This window comes from Sorghum bicolor, chromosome 9 (assembly GCF_000003195.3).
Source record: "Sorghum bicolor cultivar BTx623 chromosome 9, Sorghum_bicolor_NCBIv3, whole genome shotgun sequence".
Lineage (NCBI taxonomy): Eukaryota > Viridiplantae > Streptophyta > Magnoliopsida > Poales > Poaceae > Sorghum > Sorghum bicolor.
This window is the reverse complement of record NC_012878.2, coordinates 53,251,337-53,270,732: the sequence shown is the minus strand read 5'-3', so window position 1 is coordinate 53,270,732 and position 19,396 is coordinate 53,251,337. Positions and strand designations below refer to the sequence as shown.

At 41.3% G+C, this 19,396-nt stretch overlaps 2 protein-coding genes and 1 long non-coding RNA gene across 7 annotated transcripts; 2 read left to right on the top strand and 1 right to left on the bottom strand.

Moving 5' to 3' along the window:
• Positions 1,459-2,954, bottom strand: LOC110430563. The gene is made up of 2 exons (XR_002447913.1): positions 2,074-2,954; positions 1,459-1,982 (listed from the first exon to the last, which is right to left on the bottom strand). It is a non-coding gene; the product is annotated as an uncharacterized LOC110430563 (long non-coding RNA).
• On the top strand, positions 4,473-7,483 carry LOC8064156 (60S ribosomal protein L24). The gene is made up of 6 exons (XM_002441240.2): positions 4,473-4,605; positions 5,897-5,935; positions 6,109-6,184; positions 6,268-6,369; positions 6,829-6,977; positions 7,142-7,483. Exons 2-6 carry the CDS (start codon positions 5,925-5,927, stop codon positions 7,287-7,289), a joined length of 486 nt encoding a protein of 161 aa, XP_002441285.1. The 5' UTR covers positions 4,473-4,605; positions 5,897-5,924; the 3' UTR covers positions 7,290-7,483.
• Positions 11,491-16,416, top strand: LOC8077022 (BRCA1-associated RING domain protein 1). 5 transcript variants are annotated; one of them, XM_021447978.1, is made up of 16 exons: positions 11,491-11,707; positions 12,457-12,551; positions 12,642-12,899; positions 12,987-13,090; positions 13,299-13,485; positions 13,571-13,674; positions 13,772-13,852; positions 13,950-14,048; positions 14,155-14,250; positions 14,348-14,446; positions 14,542-14,637; positions 14,745-14,840; positions 14,958-15,087; positions 15,288-15,453; positions 15,631-15,755; positions 15,851-16,416. In XM_021447978.1, exons 2-16 carry the CDS (start codon positions 12,501-12,503, stop codon positions 16,208-16,210), a joined length of 2,052 nt encoding a protein of 683 aa, XP_021303653.1. In that variant the 5' UTR covers positions 11,491-11,707; positions 12,457-12,500; the 3' UTR covers positions 16,211-16,416. The 5 variants fall into 5 exon arrangements, with proteins under 5 accessions (XP_021303653.1, XP_021303655.1, XP_021303652.1 ...); XM_021447977.1 differs by having other exon boundaries at positions 11,492-11,707; positions 13,757-13,852; XM_021447980.1 differs by lacking the exon at positions 14,348-14,446 and having other exon boundaries at positions 13,757-13,852.

Sequence of the window (19,396 nt, the reverse complement as noted above, 5' to 3'; positions counted from 1 at the left end):
CGGGTGGTGCCGCGGGTTTTATAGTTGGACGACCACGGCGTTGCTCGGCTCACTGGCGTCCACTCGCGGTCCGGCTAATAAAAGGTCAACTAAAATGTCCAAATCTTTAAATGTTACCGGCTTTTTTTCAGAAGGTGAAATGTTCTGTGTGGGAACGCGCGGCACTAACCGGTGAGCGCTGACAGAATGCCAGTTGTCAACGACAATGAGTCGTCGGTAAATCGATGTCACGATGTGATTTTTTTTGCCATGTCACGATTTGATTTGATTACTGCTGAGTATACAGCCTTTTTACCTAAAGTTCTTCCTTCCAAGAAATCAAACATGTTTAATTTCTACCAAATACATACAAGAAAAAGATATTAATATTTATGTACAAAATAAATATCATTGAATCTATTTTTATGATAGATTCATTAGAAATATAAATATTGTTAGTATTTTTTATAAAATATAGTTATTTTTTTAAAAAAATGGCCGACATGAATACCAAAGTGACACTTAGAAAAGACAGAGGGCGTACTCCCCCTGCCAACAAATTATAATGCCACCTTGTCTTAGTTAAGTTAGACTGAATAAGTACGCGACATCCTGTCATTGGTTATAAGATCTTGGAGTGTATATATATATCGCATTATATATAATTGAATAGCGGGACTATGTTATGCCACTCTGGTTCATTAGCTGTGCGTTTGTCTGTCTAAATCGGCAACGCCTGGAGTAGTTTACATCTTGGAGACTCCCGTCCTTGCTTGTTTTGCATGCAAATCATTGCATCACAGGACTGTGATGCCATTTTACTACTCTGCACTTTTTTGTTACTTGCTCGTCCTTCTTGCCTCGGCATGCAGCTTGATGATGCCGTGATGCCGACTTGTAGCTCGATGATCGAGTCACACGTATATCTATACATATGGCGTGTGTGCAAGTGCAAGGGATCGGACTTCCGTGTTTATTATATCATCACCTCATAATATCACAGCACAATTACACTGTTGTCTGTCTATGACAGCAATTTCTCGAGTAATTCGATACATAAGTACTGTAAGATAACTAAAAGTATATAATTAAAGTGCTCGAATGCCTTTCCAAATTATTAACAATATATAGGTATAGTAAAGGGATGGAGATGGGTGTATTATGAAGTGGTGGAGAGAGGGATAGAGAAACTGGATGTAATTGAGTTTACAGCTAGCTTAATAAAAACCAAAAAACTTTGTGAAATGAAATAAGTAAGCTAGTATATGTGAGCTAACTACTGTATATAAATTAAAGAGCTCATAGATTAGCTACGAGCGTACATATATAGCTAAGTAAAAGCTAGCTAGCTAGTGTTCTTTACTACCCTTCGATTAATATAAGAACCTCAGTTTTCCTAAATTAAATTATTTTAAGTTTAACTAAATTTATAAATAATAACGAATATACATCTAGCACATTAAATATATTATCCAATTGTGCTCATTTTATATCGTAAATATTGTTTTTTTGGTAATTCTGATCAAACTAGAAATGGTTTAATGGTAGACAACTTTGAATTTCGTATATTTTAGGAAGAAAAAGAGTTCGTGTAAAAATTCGTTTTCTTCCTAACCACTTTCTTTTTATGAAGGATTTTCTTTCCCGTTTCTATAGTACAACAATATTGACAATAATTCTGCATTCGTACGTATCTTGCTGCTGCGTTCACAGTTTTCGTTCGAGACGCCACACCACAGGTGGAAGTTGGCAGGTCACCACTCGAAGTCTTTATTCAAACTCATCAACCCTAATTGGGCATGCACTAACATCAACAGTTCCCAACAAGCTCCAGTCCAGTCCTTTTTATTTTCGCTGCTGCGCCTAGATATTTTGCCCATCTCACCCAAAGTTCATTCATGCGATCGTGCTCCGATCCGTGTACGTTTCGGAAAAGCTTTAGCGATGTCAACTGACATATAAGTACATACAGTGCAGGATGACTCGATCGCATGCACCAAACTCTGCATTTGAGGAAGGAGAGCGTTTCAGAACTCTTGTTGTTGCATGACCATTAACGACATTAATTTGACTTTGCTCTGCAGAGTGACTTACTCCAGTAAACAACTATGATGACCTTCCGAGTCAACTTTATTCCTGATCCGTTGCCACAAAATAGCGTCTTATTTGTACTTTGGATTTTGACAATGCAAGATCCCGCAGCATGCCCCACGGCCGTGTTTTGCGGGTGAACAAAGTTAGGTGCCGCACACACACACTACAACAGATGAACAAACAACTGAGACGAGAAAAAGAGATGCATGCATCTAACATATCTATGCGGTTCTCATCTATTCCTGCGAGCATTTGCGTCGAGACGAGACGACGGATGCATCGCGTTGCACCGCAGCACACGTACCTTTCTGCTGCGCCGGGGCCGGGACGGGACCAGCCGAGCAACACAGAGACAGAGTGGTGTGTGGCCTGACCTGACGAACTGCAAGAAGCTTCTTGAATCACTCGTGGGCCCTCTGATGATGCCCTTTCGCGCACGTGTGGATCCTTGGTGGGGTTCCAGCACTCCGCTTCGTTCGTTCTCGCTAACGCTGGTGGAGCGGCACCAGTGCATTGAGGGCGTGCGCGATGGAGAGGAAAAGACGCCGCCGATCGAGCGGCAAGGAAATTAAAGCCGGGTCGCGTCCCTCACAGTCTCGTCGATCGGATCACTCGGAAAAGCCAACGCCATGTCCCATGTGCGATGTGCCGGATCGGACTCGATCGGCGGTCTCGACCTCGACGTCTCGTCGATCCCACCGCCTTGTGATCTGCGAATGGAACGAGACGTGCGTGTACGACTGGGATCACACGACGGCGCCGCAGTGGCGAATCGAAGACCTGCTCTGCGCGCCTCGGTCGATCCGGGCTGGGAAACCGGCCGGTTCCGACGGCGAAACCACCGGCGCGATGCGCGCCCGGCCGGGTGGGGCGGCCGGGACAGCGACGGCGCATTGCCAGCCGGCCGGCCGGCCGTGTGAACGACGCTTTACTCTAGTCGGCGGCTCGTATAGGGAGGATGAGGATGCGCGCATGTAAAAAGAAGCTTGTGCATGCTCCGTAATGGTTGGATCTCATGGTCTGTCGTGACAGATCACGTTGGAATGTCGATCAATCAATGGACATAAAGCCAACAGGTTTTCTACTCCCCCTAGTGGGTCCGGATGTTACATGGGCTATAGGTTGGTCCAAGACAAAGTTACGTGGACAACACCAGCCCTTGGGAGCATTGACAATTCGATATTTTCTAATAACTTCAATTTAAAGAACCCGATAGTCTAAAAGAAAATTACATCGTAGACTTTTAAACATGGTCTTCCGTCGTCTTTCACGGGCAACCAATCGAGGGTACATTAGCCTAGCCTCAGCATCATTTTCATGAAACTCCATCTTCAAATTTGAATGGCTCGGTGGGGCAGTAGGGGACAAGAAAGAAGAATGAGTATCTTGAAATGTATTCCGCGAGTGCAGTAAAAGATGACATGAGGCTTAAAGCAAGGAAAGTCTCATAGGGTTTCGCATAAAGACTTTAATGACACATCCTAATTTAGGTAATTGGGTTTCCTACTTAGCACAAGTTACTAGGTGAAAATCGCGATCTCCGGAGAGAACCAAACCACACCAACGCTTGGATTCCATCCAAGTTTCATCTGAACCAACCAACCGCCAAGAGCCCATCTAATCACGAAGAAGTCTGAACTCACTCTTAATCGTGAGTACGACTGATATATCAAGTTTACACTTTTCATAAACTGCACACTTTCATCTTAAAGTCGCGATTCCTATTTGTCAGAGTTACTAAGACTCAAATAACATTTTAAAGATATATGGATGGTTTTATCGCATGATCCTTTCGATGTTCTCTTCAAACTAATTTTACACCTACCACTGAGGTTTCAGCCACTGTCAAGGAGCAAAATCCATTTTAGAAGCCCCCTTTTGTGCCACTTAAACCGACCTTATGTAACACAACATTAAGAAACCCAATTAATTAGTGGTCTGTTGTATTTCAAATCTCATGGTTACATTGTAAAGACAACTTATTTGTCCATGAAGTACTACTTAGAATCGAACAAGCATTAGCACAAACACAAATATCCAACCACCGTATCATAACACATCCATAAGTATAACTTTAGAAGCAAACTTTTTTATACAACTATTAGTTCTTGGCTGGATTTTTTAATTATAGAAGTGATTAAATCACCTTGAAAACTATTTTGTCTGATAGGAAGGTAATTTAAAAAAATTTTAGAGGTAATTTAAACAATTTTAAGAGTCGAGAGATGAGATGAAAGGTTTTAATAAAGAAGATAAAAAAGTTCATGAAGGTAGAAAAATACCTTACCTAATTCCGCCCAAAAAAAGCCCATGGGTTCATTGTTATGCCTGAAGCCCACAATGCGGTTTTTTGGGCCCAAAAGGGCCCACTTCGCAGCATATATCAGAACCTAGTCAATCAGCCCAAGTGCCCAACGCACGAACTAATATAAGAAACCCTAGCGGAGCCACTAGCACACTCCCCCTTCCTCCTCCGCGCCGCCGCCACCACCGCCTCGCGGCCGCCTGCGGCTCCGCTCCTCCACCCGGAAGGTATGGCAACAGTCGAAACCATCTGCCTTCGTTCCTGCCTTACACTAGCTCCTGCGCTCGCCTTAATCTCTTGTTGTTGTCGCTAGAACCGTCCCTAATTCCATTCCCGTGATCTGGTGGTTGTGGTCATTAGATGGTTTCATTTGTTGCACCTGTAGGAGAATCACTGTCCTGCAGGTAGATAAACATCGGGAGGTGTACATCCAGTTGAGTTTTGAGTTGGCTGTTTGTGTTTAGCTTTCCCTTCTTAGAGACGGATCGAAGCACAGTACTGACTACTGAGGGTCTGTGACGCTACAGCTGTTTCAATCGCGTACTCCTAGTTGTCTATTTTTTGTGCGTGCTATATGGATCAGAGAACCCTGTTTCCAGTAGAGATTTGTTCCTTATTTTTGCTGCCAGCAGTCGCATGTCAGTTTAACCTTTTGAGTTCTGAAAGTGTTTGGGAGGACCTTTTGAATCTAAAGCACATGCACTCAGGTGCTATGGCCTTTGCCATTTCATAGTTGCCTATTTCATTGATGTGCGAGATGTGCCAGGATAGCACCCTTGCGGCAGGAACTTACTTTTGGTTGCTTTTCTGCTGCCTGTCAAATCCTAATATTTGTGCGCTTGCAAATTTGCTTGGTTGTTTAATTGATTGCTATTGATTTGACAGTTTTTGTACTTGCATTGGTTCATTGTCATCTGGTTTCTTTTGCACCTGTAGCTTGTTAGTTGTAGTCATTGTCTTGCAAGCAGATAGTCCTCGGGATGTATATGTCCATTTAAGTTTTGTGTTGTCTATGTGTTGTGATTTAGGTAGTTAGGTTTCCTTTCCCTAGGACGGATCAGTGCACATGTACTGTGGCGATATAGCTGTTTCAATAGCGTAGTTGCCAAACTTTTGTGTGTGCTATATGGACCAGGGAACCCGCTTTGCAGCAGAGATTTGCTGTGTTTCTGCTGCCAGTAGTCACCCGACAGTTAAATCTTTTGAGTGTTGGTTACTATGGACTTTGGCATTTCATAGTTGCCTATTTCATTGAGTGTGTGATACACGATAGAACCCTTGCAACAGGAACTTAGCTTTGGTTGTGTTCCCTTTCAAATCCTGGTAATTTTTTTTTGTGTGGCTGCAAACATACCTGGTTTCTGCTGCCTGTCAAATCCTGATATTTGTGTGTGAGCTAACTTACATTGTTATCTAATAATAACTGATTTCTCAGGTTATGTAATTTCGTAGTTGCATTGTCAAATGTATATATCATCAATTCTGATTTTATTTCTTTGGTTCTTGTGAAATATGTAGTTGGTGAAGGTTTCTTGAGCCTGAGAAGATGGTGCTGAAGTAAGTTTCTACTTTTATTCCAATTGAAATATGTGAATATATCTCGATAGTCAATGCCCTTATTTTTTTCTGCATGGCTAGTATATTTTCTGTGATTAATTAATGACTGTAGAACTAATCTATTAAGAGTTATGGATCTCGAAATTATTCTAAGTACGGTCATCTCATTGCAGGACGGAACTTTGCCGCTTCAGCGGTCAGAAGATTTATCCTGGGAAAGGCATCAGATTTATTCGTGCTGATTCTCAGGTTACTTGTGATTACAATTTTATAAGAGATTTCTAAGCTTATACAAAATGATCTTATAGAAATAAATTATGTTTGTTTTATAGGTTTTCCTTTTTGCCAACTCGAAATGCAAGCGCTACTTCCACAACCGCCTGAAGCCTGCTAAGCTTACCTGGACAGCAATGTACAGGAAGCAACACAAGAAGGTATGTGATATTACCCAGCTAGCATTCTTAAGAATGTCATTTGTTCATTTCTCATATGAGGATTCCATGTTTTTTGGTTATAGATTAGCTACAGCTTTCTCGTATTAGCTGAATACAAGTCTTATTATAGGACCAGTATTTGAATAAACCTCAGCTGTGGACGATTTCTCGCCATTCCGGATTATGATTCTTGTGTTAACTTCTGTATTTATATGCTGCGCTGATATGTAACATTAACTAGCTAACCTTCATGTGTTAATGTACATTTAATGTTAGCTAATGTAGTTAGCTGTCTTCTGAATCATGCGTTTTTTTCCTTGTAATCTACACTTCATAATTATCATTGTATCGATCTATTTGATGCATAGCATCTGACAAGACGTTTGCAAAAACAATTATTTCTGCCATGCTCATAATGGTGCTAGAAGTCTACAACTTACATGCCATTTTTTTCCGCAGGACATCCATGCTGAAGCGGTCAAGAAGAGGCGCCGCACCACCAAGAAGCCATACTCCAGGTCAATTGTGGGTGCTTCCTTGGAAGTGATCCAGAAGAAGAGAGCTGAGAAGCCAGAGGTTCGCGATGCTGCTAGAGAAGCTGCTCTTCGGTATGTTTGCCAAATAAAGCCATTGTTTTTGCCTGACAGTAGTAACCATTTGTTTGTCTAACCAATAAAATCTGGTTTGTACTCGAGTGATATTTTACAGAAATGCAATAGATACTGATGCTCAATACCTCTCCCTACTCATTTGAACTGTCATGACCTTGCAGCGAGATCAAGGAGCGCATCAAGAAGACCAAGGATGAGAAGAAAGCAAAGAAGGCGGAGGTGACCAAGTCCCAGAAGGGGCAAACGAAGGGCGCGGTCCAGAAGGGTTCCAAGGGCCCCAAGTTGGGTGGTGGCGGCGGGAAGCGCTGAAAGAACTGAAGTGTCATTCCCCGACCTTGCAGCTGCTCCTTAGCCTACCCTGTTGCACCAAAGCCACTTTTGTAGAACCTCGGTTAAATTTGGAAGACTATTCTTTCAGTGTTGCTTGTGGGTGTTAAATATGATGACAATAGAACGTATTTATATTTATGTTGGAAAAAAATGGTCGTTGTTCATATGCTTCACTCTGCTTTGCTTGAGGGCTTTCTCAAATGTGTTTGGTTGGGCTGACGTGCTCTATCCTGTCTCGGTGTAACCGGATAATCAGATACACGGCGCAGGCCATTTTGTTGGGGCTCTACTGTCTTGCCATAGCAAATTTGGCTAGAGCAACTTTAGCAATGTTACCTTTATCAGCTGGTTGGGTTTTTTATGGTGAAACCTACCCATCTGGGTTAGGTCTTTGCTTGTATTTTTTTAAATTTATTTTAGAATTTTAACGGTGCTATGCTTTAGTGGTGGCGATGTCATTTTGTGATTTGCTAGCTCAGTTCGTTCACCTACTCATCTGGGTTAAGTCTTTGCTTGTATTTTTTTTGGATTTATTTTAAAATTTTAATGGTGCTACGCTTAGGCAATGTCTTCGTCGACAGGTCAGCTCAGTTCTTTAGAGGTGCTTAAGTGCTCATAACTCTAGGATTTGCATATATGTATTTATAGGGATGAGTGTTCGGAGTATCCTTTGGATCATTCAAGCTTCAAGAACGTTCCATTATCAAGAAAACCATTTTTAACATCCTCAATTTCCCAAGCAAGCTCTCTAAATGGGACCATTCCAGCAAGATGAGCCTTCCTCTCCCGCGATAGCCAGCTGAGGTTAGATCTCGCTTAAGAACCAAACCTTAGGGCTTATTCAGTTTCCAAAAACTACCGAAATTTTTTTAAGATTTTCCGTCACATTAAATCTTGCGACATATGTATAGAGTACTCGGCCACAAGATCTCATCAGTCCGGTGTCTTTTCAGCATGTGCTCCTCTGATCTCGGAGGCCAAAGGCGGAAGGATAGTACCGTCGAATTGACTTGGGCATGTTTGATGCTAGGGCCGTGTTTAGTTTCTGGAGGGAAAAGTTTCGCAATAATGTAGCATTTTCGTTTGTTTGTGGTAATTATTGTCTAACCATTGACTAATTAGGCTCAAAAGATTTGTCTCGTAAATTCTGACCAAACTGTGCAATTAGTTTTTATTTTTGTCTATATTTAATACTCTGTGCATATGTCTAAAGATTCGATGTAATGGAAAATTCTGAAAAATTTAAGGTGGAAAGAGCTAAAGTAAACTAGTTCATCAGTTGATAGAAAGAGCTAAAGTAAACTAATGCTCCCTCCATTATTTTAAATTATAAGGTATTTTAACTTTTCTAGATACATTATTTTTACTATGTATTTAAACATAGTGTATATGTAAGTGTATAGTAAAATCTACGAATCTAAAAGGGCCAAAATATTTTATAATTTGAAATAGAGGAGGTATCTATTAGTCTATATCTGCCCAAAGTCTATGGCCTTGTTTAGATGTGAAAACTTTTTGGATTTCGCTACTGTAGCACTTTCGTTTGTTTGTGACAAATATTATCCAATTATGGACTAACTAGGATCAAAAGATTCATCTTGCGATTTACAGTTAAACTGTGTAATTAGTTTTTATTTTCGTCTATATTTAATGTTTCATGCATATGCTGCAAAGATTCGATGTGACGGGAAATCTTGAAAACTTTTTGATTTTTGGGGTGAAAGGCCTATATCTACCCAAGCGCACGCGCGTCGTATAAGAATTGAGGGGTCACTACACTGGTGCACGCTAATAAGGATTCTACTTCACCCTACTAGCAGTGATGAAAATGGACAGAAGCGGGCGAGAAGATCCTTTTTTTTTCTGTTTCTATATATTTTTTGGATGGAAACATATTGAGCTTAGAAAAATCGAGATCAGAAATAAGATCAGAATACCTTGATATATGGAAACAGATAAATACATGTGGAGAGGAGGAAAAATAAGCTAGGATGACATGATCTAGTGTTGTCAAGTATGTACGCGTGTATGAAGTCACATAACTATACGAGTCCACTGCTATTTTTCTATTGAAGCCCTTTTCATATTTCTTTTATACTCTTTCCATCCCTAAATAACTGTTATCGTTGGTGTACGTGGCATAAGTTTGACTTGATTTGTAAAAATATACATAACATTTGTATCTCTAAATAAATTTATTAAAAAAACTAGATTAAAAAATCTGTCCAATGATACTAATTACATACAATAAAGATTCAAAAAACTAGATTCATAAGATCTTTCCACGCTGTCGGTTTGGCTGCTGTTATCTGGGCCATTTGGCGTATAAGGAATTCAGCTTGCTTTGACATGAAAAAATTATAATCTCCTACTAAAATTGTCTGTAATCTGCTTCTTCTTGACATATTGGGCAGGCTTACTGAAGGAGGGCCTAAAGGATCAAGTGATTCAAGGAGCCGAGGTGGTGAAGTCGACAACACTCCTCTTTCACAAGCAAGATCTCCAATCACGCGCGATGAAAGAACGTCAGATGGTGCCTTTTGTTGGACACTCCTGGGAGCTGAAGCAGTAAAGATGGCGACTCTTTTTCTTCCACTTGCAGGATCTGCAGTCGTGTTATCAAAGATGAACTTCAGCTGGTTTCTTTTGTCGATTTTTTTAGTTGTTTGTTTCGCAGCTGGTGTGCTGCTGTGAGTGAAACTCTAGTGTCCGAAATAGAGATGGATGCGATGTTTCAAATAGATATCTGCGGTTTCTCTAGCGTAATTTAATGAACTAAATGAAAATAATAAAGAAAAAAAATTATCAATTTAGTTTATTGAGTTGAACTAAAACTACAGATATCCGTTTAGAGCACCATCTCCATCCTTAATCCGAAACCTCAGTTAATCTTCTGGACAGATAGCTTGTTAGTTGTTACCTAGTTTGTGGTAGCAGCGGTAGTTTTTTTTCCATGCATTTGTTCCCTTTGTTTGCATGGATAAGTTTTCTAGTGGCGGTTATGAATTTCTCTTTTGCGATCATTAAACTGATCCTTTTTGTAATTTTGTTACCATGGTAATAAAATTCGGTTTTATCGGTGTAGAAAAAAAATGATATCCAACCGAATAAAAGTAGAATCTTGCAAAAACGGACCAAAAAGCTCCTGTTTAGTTCATGAAAATTTTTAGTTTTGACTACTGTAGCATTTTCATTTGTATTTGACAAATATTGTCCAATCATAGACTAACTAGGCTCAAAAGATTCGTCTTGTAAATTACAGACAAATTGTGTAATTAGTTTTTGTTTTTGTCTATATTTAATGCTCTATACGTGCCACAAGATTCGATTTGACGAGAAATCTTGAAAAAGTTTTTGATTTTTGGATGGAAGTAAGGCCTTGTTCAGTTCGCAAAAACTTGCGAAAAATGGTACTGTAGCACTTTCGTTTTTATTTGACAAATATTGTCCAATTATAGAGTAACTAGGCTCAAAAGATTCATCTCGTGGTTTACAGATGAACTGTGCAAATAGTTTTTGTTTTCATGTATATTTAATGCTCCATGCATGTGCCGCAAGATTCGATGTGACGGAGAATCTTGAAAATTTTTGGTAACTAAACAAGGCCTAAACAATACTTGGGTGAAAAGTTGTGAGTATTGTAACACTTTTGCTTGTATTTGACAATTACTCCCTCCGTCCTAGTATATAAGGCGTAACCACTTTTTGCTCATGTCCTATAATATAAGGCATGCTCTCTTACAAACATAAATGCAATACTACTAGTGCTGTGAGAGAGAATTAAATATGTTCTTGGTCTTTAAACCAGAGGTGGTTACGCCTTATATACTAGGACAGAGGGAGTATTGTGGACTAACTAGACTCAAAAGATTCGTCTCATAAAATTATAGATAAACTGTACAATTAGTTAATTTTTATCTATATTAAATACTTCATGCATGTACCATAAAATTTACTGCGCCGAAAAATTGTAAAAAGTTTTTGTATTTTATTTGTAACTAAACAAGGCCTTAAAAAAACTGTCATCCGTGGACTGTGGGTCTACGGGCTCCGGCTGCCATCCAGCTCGCTACGCGTGCACCGCCATCAAATCGCACGGCCCATTCGCAAATCGCAAACCAGCGCAGGCTTTTCCACCCCCTGACATTTATTGCCGTTCGCTGCACGCCTGCCCCTGTCACTCTCACCTCGAGCTGAGGGAAACGAAACGAGTACGAACCGGAGCGGCCAAGCCGGCAAGGTTTGAAACGCGCCTTGCGGAGTTGGAGTTGCGGTTGCGGGCGGCGGGCCACAAGAGGTGAGTGAGGAGAGGACTGAGCACCGACGAGACGGGCAACGGTCCGACGACGGCTATCGTCATCTTGCCGGTGCGCGACGGCGATCGGCCCGCCGTCCAGGTGAGCCAAAACTGCACCACACCCCGCTCGCCGCCGCCGCTCCTCCTCCCTCTCTCACGTTTCGCTGCCTTCGCCGAGTGGCCGTTTCTCTTCCTCCGTATCGTCCTCGTCGCGTCTCCGTCTTCTCCGTTTCTCTCGCCTGGTCTCGTGCCGGTCGCCTCGCTCGCACAAATGGTTTGGGCATGCCGGATCATGGCAGCGAGCTGGGACGGGAACCGGAGGCGTCGGCCGGCTAGGTCACAACAACTACAGTACCGATTGTTGCCAACCAAAAAAAAAGCACAGTAGCGATTTTGTGAACAGGGTGAGGGTTCTTGCTAGTTTTGGTGGTTTTGGGTACCTGTCTTACCATTTCCAATCTCGACCGGCGTCCAAAGTGCCTTGTCCTTTCTCTTTGCCACATTTGGGGGCAACAGTTTGGCCATGGACTCCTCTTTTATCATCGACCCTTCTTTTGTTGGAAGTACTAGTCTCTTGCCCAGATAGAGTAAAAAAAATTGTCTCCATCAGTAGAACAAGTACAGGACACATTTTAATCTAGATTTGTCACCACGAGCCATAATAATCTCTGAAATGTAATTGGTTAGGGTATGTATATTAGTTTAGTTTGTTTTTTTCTCCTTTCACACGTCCATGACTTCTGATTCATCAAGAATGCCGCATGTCTCATGTTAGTTAACAGTCTCATGATTTTTAAACATATCTATCTAGTCCACCATTTTAAATTTTGACCTTGATGTTGGTCACAGCTTTACAACCCATAGATGCAAGGTCTGCTACTTATGTGGACATAATGCGTGGTAAAAGAAAAATCAACTCTCCAACTCAACCCGGATTCAAACAGGTTCTTTCATTCGTTTTTGTTCACCTTTGATTCAATGTTTGATGCAACAAGGTTTATGTTCAACTTTCTGTTGATTAATTTCTATTGTAGAACACAGACGCATCACAGTTGAAAGGTCAAATCTTAAAAGCTGTGGCAGATGCAGGGGGATTACCATCCCCTGACAGTAAGCAAAGCAAAATAGGAGCCGGAGGACCTAATAAGCGCTCACGAAAAGAAAGCAACGTGTCCAAAAAACTTGTCTTGTACCAAGACGCTGGACGTGCTACTGAGTTGAAGAGATTGCCAACTCCAATCAATTTATTTGAAGACGAATGTGTTTTTTGTCATTCATTTAGAACGACCGAGGTAATACAATTTAAATCATTTTGCAGCTATCTTTCAGAGCTGATGTGTTGAAGGCATCTAACTGGTAATGTCTCCCCTCTATTCCAGTTGGTTCATGGTCCGATGGTACGTTATCTAAATGGAAAAATTTTGTCCACTGACAAGGGCAACTCGTCAAATGCCATCTATGTCCATAAGAAATGCCTCGAGTGGTAGAGCTCTGTCTTTTGTGTAGACTGTGCAAGTCTTTATATTAATCTACATAATTTAAATATATCATCATGTCATTTTCACTGTAGATTTCAGACGCAGCCTTGTTCCTTTAAAAAAAAACTGTTCAGTTCGATTTTAATCTAAAGGACTGCTTGGCTATGGTGATACGGCCTTTCATATTCTGTTCCTACTGTTTTTTTTATGAAGGGCTCCTAAAGTATGGTTTGATGGTGACAATGTTATGAGCTTGGAGTCAGAAATTAGACGTGCTTCAAGACTGAGATGCAAAAGATGTGGACTCCTGGGAGCAGCCCTTGGTTGTTATGAGAAGCACTGCAGGAAGAGTTATCACGTTCCATGTGCAGTTCAGATAATTGATTGCCGCTGGGATGTTGTAAGCATTTTTGCCTTTGATCCAAAGGTTTCTTTACTACTTATGAATAGCGTAATATTTTGACATGCTTAATTTTACGTGGTAGGCTAAAGGCTATGTGTTGTGCCCTGAACACGTTTCAAAGACACTACCATGTGATAAGCTGCGGACACATAGAAAGGAGAATTACAATTCTTCCCTGCATCAAAGGTATTGTGATCATTCTTTGCTCTTCTTGGGAGATATGTAGATGTTGCAATTCATGTAATCTGTATTGTATTTTTCTTTCTAGCCATTGTTCATGCAGAGAAGAACCTTTCACCAATTTCGGAGAGGAAGGTCAGCAATCTGATTTGCATAACACCACAAGTTCTTTCTTGCCTGTAGGGTAAATGCATTTCTTCACCTCCATAGTTAATACAAAGGTTCATGCAATTTTTTGTAAGAAACATCCATGTTTCATTTCTACAATTTCGTGGTTTCAGCAAATGTGCAGAGAAGGAAGGAAATCTTTATGTTCATCATAGGGAAACTCAACAAACTGATCAGCTTAACACTTCAAATACTTCCTTGTTCCCACAGAGGTATGTGAATTGCAATGTCATGCAAATATAGATATTAGAGACCTTGTGCCTTGTGATTAATATATATAATCTCTGTGCTGTATCCCCCCCCCCCCCCCCCCCCAAGCCAACCTTCTCACAAAGAAGAAATTTCTCCCAATAGCCCAAGGGGTGGCAAACAAATGGATCAGCATAACTCCATGAGTTCTTGCTTGCCTGGCAGGTACATGATATTTATTCATCTTTCCTTTGGGTATACTGTAAAGGTTCATAATAATTTTATCTATCACCCATTTCCATTTCCATAACTGGTGGTTCAGCCTGTATACAAAAAAGGAAGAAAATTTTGACAATCATCAAAGGAAAAATCAACAAACAGATCAGCTTAACATTTCAAATCCTTTCTATTTGCCTCGGAGGTGTGTGATGTCGTCATGTTTGCTATGTGATATGTAATGTAGCTTTTGGAGTTCATCTGATAATCTCTGTGTTGTCTTTTTCATGTTTTTCTTAGCCAACATTCTCAAAAAGAAGGAATTTCCACCAACAACTCAAGGTATGGACAAATAGATCAGCTTGACACCTCAAGTTCTTCTTCCTTGCCACTAGGGTATGTCATGTTTCTTCTCCCTTCTTAAGACAGTTTCCTGGTTACTTAGCTTAACTATTCAATGGCCTTTGATTTTGGTAATTCTTTATTGTGTTTCTTGACTCTAGCCAACATTCGTACGACAAAGCAACTTCTAACAATTGTGAAAGGGATAATCAACGAACACATGAGTGTAACACCTCAAATTTATCCTCGCCTCAGAGGTAAATGATCTTTTTAGGTCTTGGCCCTTCTTGGAAGATTACATAAAGGTTGTTGGTCATTGAGCAGTCATTAATTATTTAGTTATAATTATTTTCTCTTGTATCCCATCTTTCCAGCTGTCATCCAGCCGAAGGAATTTCTATTGCTTTCCAAGGGGAAGAAACAACTGCAGATCAGCCTGACACATCGAGCTGCCCTTCTGATCAGTTGGTTTTATTTGGCTTGTCATTAGGTGTGTCGGAGAAGGTATCATAAAATAAAGTAGCAAAATAAGCCACTTTTAAAATGCATGCCATGGATGGATGACATGTAACATGTTCCATATGTTCCATTTGAATTCATCTCTATGGATAAATGTGGTGCAAGAAATTGTCTGCTGCGTGCATTACTAATGATTTCTGTTCCATTCCAGATCATGACCAATTTCCTTCACCCTTGTTGGACAGGATTTCTTGCAAAAGTTTGCGTGTTTGACCAACGCGAAGCTGACAGAAGAGTGGTCAAAAGATGTGACCCATGTCATTGTGGCCAAAGGTGCTGATAGCTCATGGAGCAGATCATTTGAAGCCCTCATGGCCATACTTTTTGGGAGATGGGTTGTCCATTTTGAATGTTAGTATGCTATCTCTCTGCTGCAGTTCCATATGTGAGCTTTTCTTTTGTATGTTTTGAGTACGTTTTACTTATTTGAAGCTGTACCTTATCACCCTCGGAGTCATGAATTGGAGGCATCGAAATTCAGCAGAGGAGTTTTATCCGGTGCTGATGCTTTTGACCTTGCTCTTTCAGGGGTTGCGGGCTGCTTTGGGACGGCACTTCCAGTTCCAGAAGCTGCTTACGAGGTAGCATTCAGCATGGATTCAGTCAGAACAATCAACGGGCCGAAGAAGGGACGAATGCGAGCAGCTGAAGGGGTATGTTATCTAGCACTGGCGATCATTCAACACAGGAGTCCATTCATGGATCTAAGCTGATTGCTGCATCTCGATTCTTCGTTTCATGCTCGCAGGCACCAAATCTGTTTTCCGGACTGTGTTTCTGCCTGAGCGACTACATGAACCCTGACAACAGAGACCGCATGCGAGACCTCATAGCCGCAGCCGAAGGGCGGGTGCTGGAGAGACGCGACCTGCACTTGCAACAAATAAAAAACCCTGATGATGACTCTTCGGTGAGGCCGTACTTCGTCTACGACGTTGATGCGCCGCCGGGAGAATTCAGCTTGAGCACGCTGCACAAGGAGATGGAGGAAGTGAGAGAGCAAGCGGCGGCGGGGGCGCAGGTGATCTGCCACCTCAAGGTGTTGGATGCCATTGCGGCTTATGACGCGGAGATTCTGAATGTGAAGGACGATAGCTTCACGTCGTGAATGTGTGCGTAGGTGGGAGAAGTATTTAGGCGATACAAAGTTGTCCCTTTTGTTCTGCAAAATGCTGAGGACGACGTAGGCTGGTCGATGTATATGTGCATAGATTGGTTGTCGATTTGGCACTTGCTCAAGTAAGTTTCAGGATGCTCCAGAAATGTTAATGTATCACTAGATAAATGCCCGTGCGTTGCAACGGGAAACAAAAATTCAACACCATCACAAAGAACACTTATTCAACACGACAAACAACATGCAAGCTTTACAGTGCATTTGAGAAGAGAGATGCATGACCTGAGCAATGTTGTCCCTTTTTTTCAAGAGAAGTTCATTACACCTATCATATCTAATAGCTGAGCATACAACTGAGATATTGGTGTCTCCAATTAAAAAAATAAGTTGAATAGAAACAAAGCCACGACATTTTTTCTTTTTGAAATACTATTAACACTCGCTGGGAAGTAGTTGAACAAATATTACAATCTGCATAATCTTAGTATAATCTGTTTCAAGCCACATTAATGACCATGACAATAATATGATTGATGGCCATCGGTGATAAAGCAAAGGCCATATCAGTTTCAATTCTAAATACCCTGCTCAAGATCACGCAGCACCATCCCTAGCCTATAAGCACTACTTATAGAAAAGCTATCTGATTTTTCATCGATCCATGCCACAAAATTGTTCTATAGTTCTTCGTCTAGAACTAAATCAAAAGCCCCAAACCACAAAAAACGTTGAGCATGGGATGAAATTGTTCTATACCTAGTTCTTCACCACCTTGGCCATCTTGTGGAATTCCTTGTGCATGACAGACTTGTCACAGAGGTTGAGTCTTATTTTGCTTCTTTGTTTTGGTTGTATAGAGGACCACTACATTCTCCCTACCACTGGCTGGCTGCAATGTCATGATCTTCTTGTTTGCAAGGCCTAAAGAGCAACCTATCAGTGTCGCTGATAGCATTAAAAAGTCAAATGAATAGGTAAACAGACGCTAACCAGAGTTCCCTAGCAGTGAACATTATATAGATTGTTGGAATCCTTACTGAACTGGAACTTGCCATTGTCGTTGCCAAATTGTTTGACAAGGAAGGTGTTATTCTTCCTCACGATCTCTCTGACCAGAGAATATGGCTTGTGCATATGAAGCCTGCTGCGAGTAGAGTTAATCCCTGATTTATATCTACAAAAACATTGAATTAATGGCACAGTGAAGCATCTAAAGTTCAGTTATATAATACAAAGGTAATTTAAAACTTTTAAAACTTTCAGTTAACTAATTACTCAAGAATCTGTTTGGCTGTTTTCATATGTACCGGACAAATACCAAGAATAAGAACTTATAAGTTGTATTTGAGTGTTGAATACGTAGAATGCAAATATAACAGTCGCACTGATACTGAACTGATTGTCATCTATCATCAATTATGACAAACTTTAGAGCATCCCACCTTTAGTGGGTTTTAGTATTAATTGCAGCAGTAACAAGTTTTAAAAGTTCAGAACTCTAAACAAAAAGGAATGAAAAATAAGAAACCCATTTTCCATATATAATTCCTCACTACCTCTTCCTGTGATAGAAAGTCTAAAAGAGTATCTCAATAGATATGCAGCAAGCTGATTAATGTTGTTGGCAGTACCAGTACCAAATCAAAATATTCAGAATAAGTTGGATCAGAAACACTTGCCTGTTTAGCTAATCAAAATATTTCATTGACCATCTTGTAAGCAATAATTTTACACCATAGTCTTTTTGGTACAGAAACACTCACCTGTTTAGCTAATTAATAAGAAGCACAGAAGCAGCGGCGATGTCTTACTTCCAGATGAGTCGATTATTTAGACAAAGCAAAGCAATAGGCCAATAGCTCAGTTCCACGGTGGCTGAAGTGGTTTCTTGTGATTGAAATTGGCATAAATGAAGGATAATGGCGGTTTCAACCGACTATCATTCTCAAAACAAATATTCAGAGCACGACCAGCTGCTTATATAAAAAGGCAAAGATGATTTAACCCCTGGGAAAAGGGAAGGAAAGTAAAGTGAGTGTACAACAAAATATATGATCCAGTTTCATAATTCTAATTCTTAAACCAAAATTTGTTACAGCTGAAGGGATTACTGTGGTAAGCCTCATCTTATATATGATTCCAGGTTCATCTCTCAAACCAAAGGGAAAAAGATCTCCTCGCTGCTTCATCGTATATACACTTGGTCCTTAATTGTTTAAACACTGAAAATTTCTTAGCTGAAAAATTGAAGTTTTGCCGTAACTCCAATACTTTAAATAAACTTCTATATTTCTATCAAAGCAAAACAATAAACTTCTAATTTCTATCAGCTAATCAGAGTATTTAATCCACAGCTAATCATCACTCCCATCAGCACAATCACAAATTATTCCAAGAGCAAACTAAAATAATCCTCCAAGAATAGATCAACACGCAAGTCGCAAGAGCAGTTGCAATCACCTAATCAAGCCACTGCTCCAATCACCGCCTGTGTTCATTGCAACGCACAGGGGAAAGAATAATAACAAGAGATAAGTACATAGATAGAGATTTATTTATTTTTTCAGAGCATCAGGAAATTGGATGCATGAACTTGCCCATTCGTGGGCACGGGTGGTGAGCGCGAGCAGGAAGGGCTTGACGGGGAGGTTGCGCTCGGCGGTGAGCTCCGGCACAATCTCGGTGAGCACGACGCAGCAGGTGTCGTTGGTGAAGAGCGCACTGGCGAGCGCGATGACGATGCAGACGGGGAACAACAGGTTGTTGCTGCCCTGGCGTTCGCTATGCCAGGAGTTTTCCCAGATGCTTCAACATTCCAGCGCTCTTGAGGTATCCGCCCACCACCATGGTGGCGAACAGCAGGCCCAGCATCACCCCAGTCGTGCGCCGCCGTCAGGCCGCGCCAGCCCAACCCTAGGGGCCGTTTTTTCTAGCGTTGTGGGAGGTAAAGGGAGTCTGGATCTCCCTGATCCGGCCATCATCGGCTCACCGGAGCTCTGGCGGCGCAGGATGAACAGGTGCGGCCGGTCTCCCCCATGCGGGTGTGGGAGGAAGGGGCGTGATACAGACAATGGGAGCCCTTCCTACTTCAGGGAGGCTGTGCGGAGGAGGTGGCCTAACGCCGGCGTCAGGAGCCAGAAGGCGTGGCGACGTCCATGGGAGATGGGGAGGGGCAGG

Bases quoted from the DNA above. Each gene is read 5' to 3' on its own strand.
- LOC8064156 (XM_002441240.2), top strand. The intron at 6,185-6,267 runs GTTACTTGTGAT...TTTGTTTTATAG, and splicing joins TTATTCGTGCTGATTCTCAG to GTTTTCCTTTTTGCCAACTC. The intron at 6,978-7,141 runs GTATGTTTGCCA...ATGACCTTGCAG, and splicing joins GCTAGAGAAGCTGCTCTTCG to CGAGATCAAGGAGCGCATCA.
- LOC8077022 (XM_021447977.1), top strand. From the start codon at position 12,501: ATGCGTGGTAAAAGAAAAATCAACTCTCCAACTCAACCCGGATTCAAA. The intron at 14,049-14,154 runs GTATGTGAATTG...CCCCCCCCCAAG, and splicing joins ACTTCCTTGTTCCCACAGAG to CCAACCTTCTCACAAAGAAG. The intron at 14,447-14,541 runs GTGTGTGATGTC...TGTTTTTCTTAG, and splicing joins CCTTTCTATTTGCCTCGGAG to CCAACATTCTCAAAAAGAAG.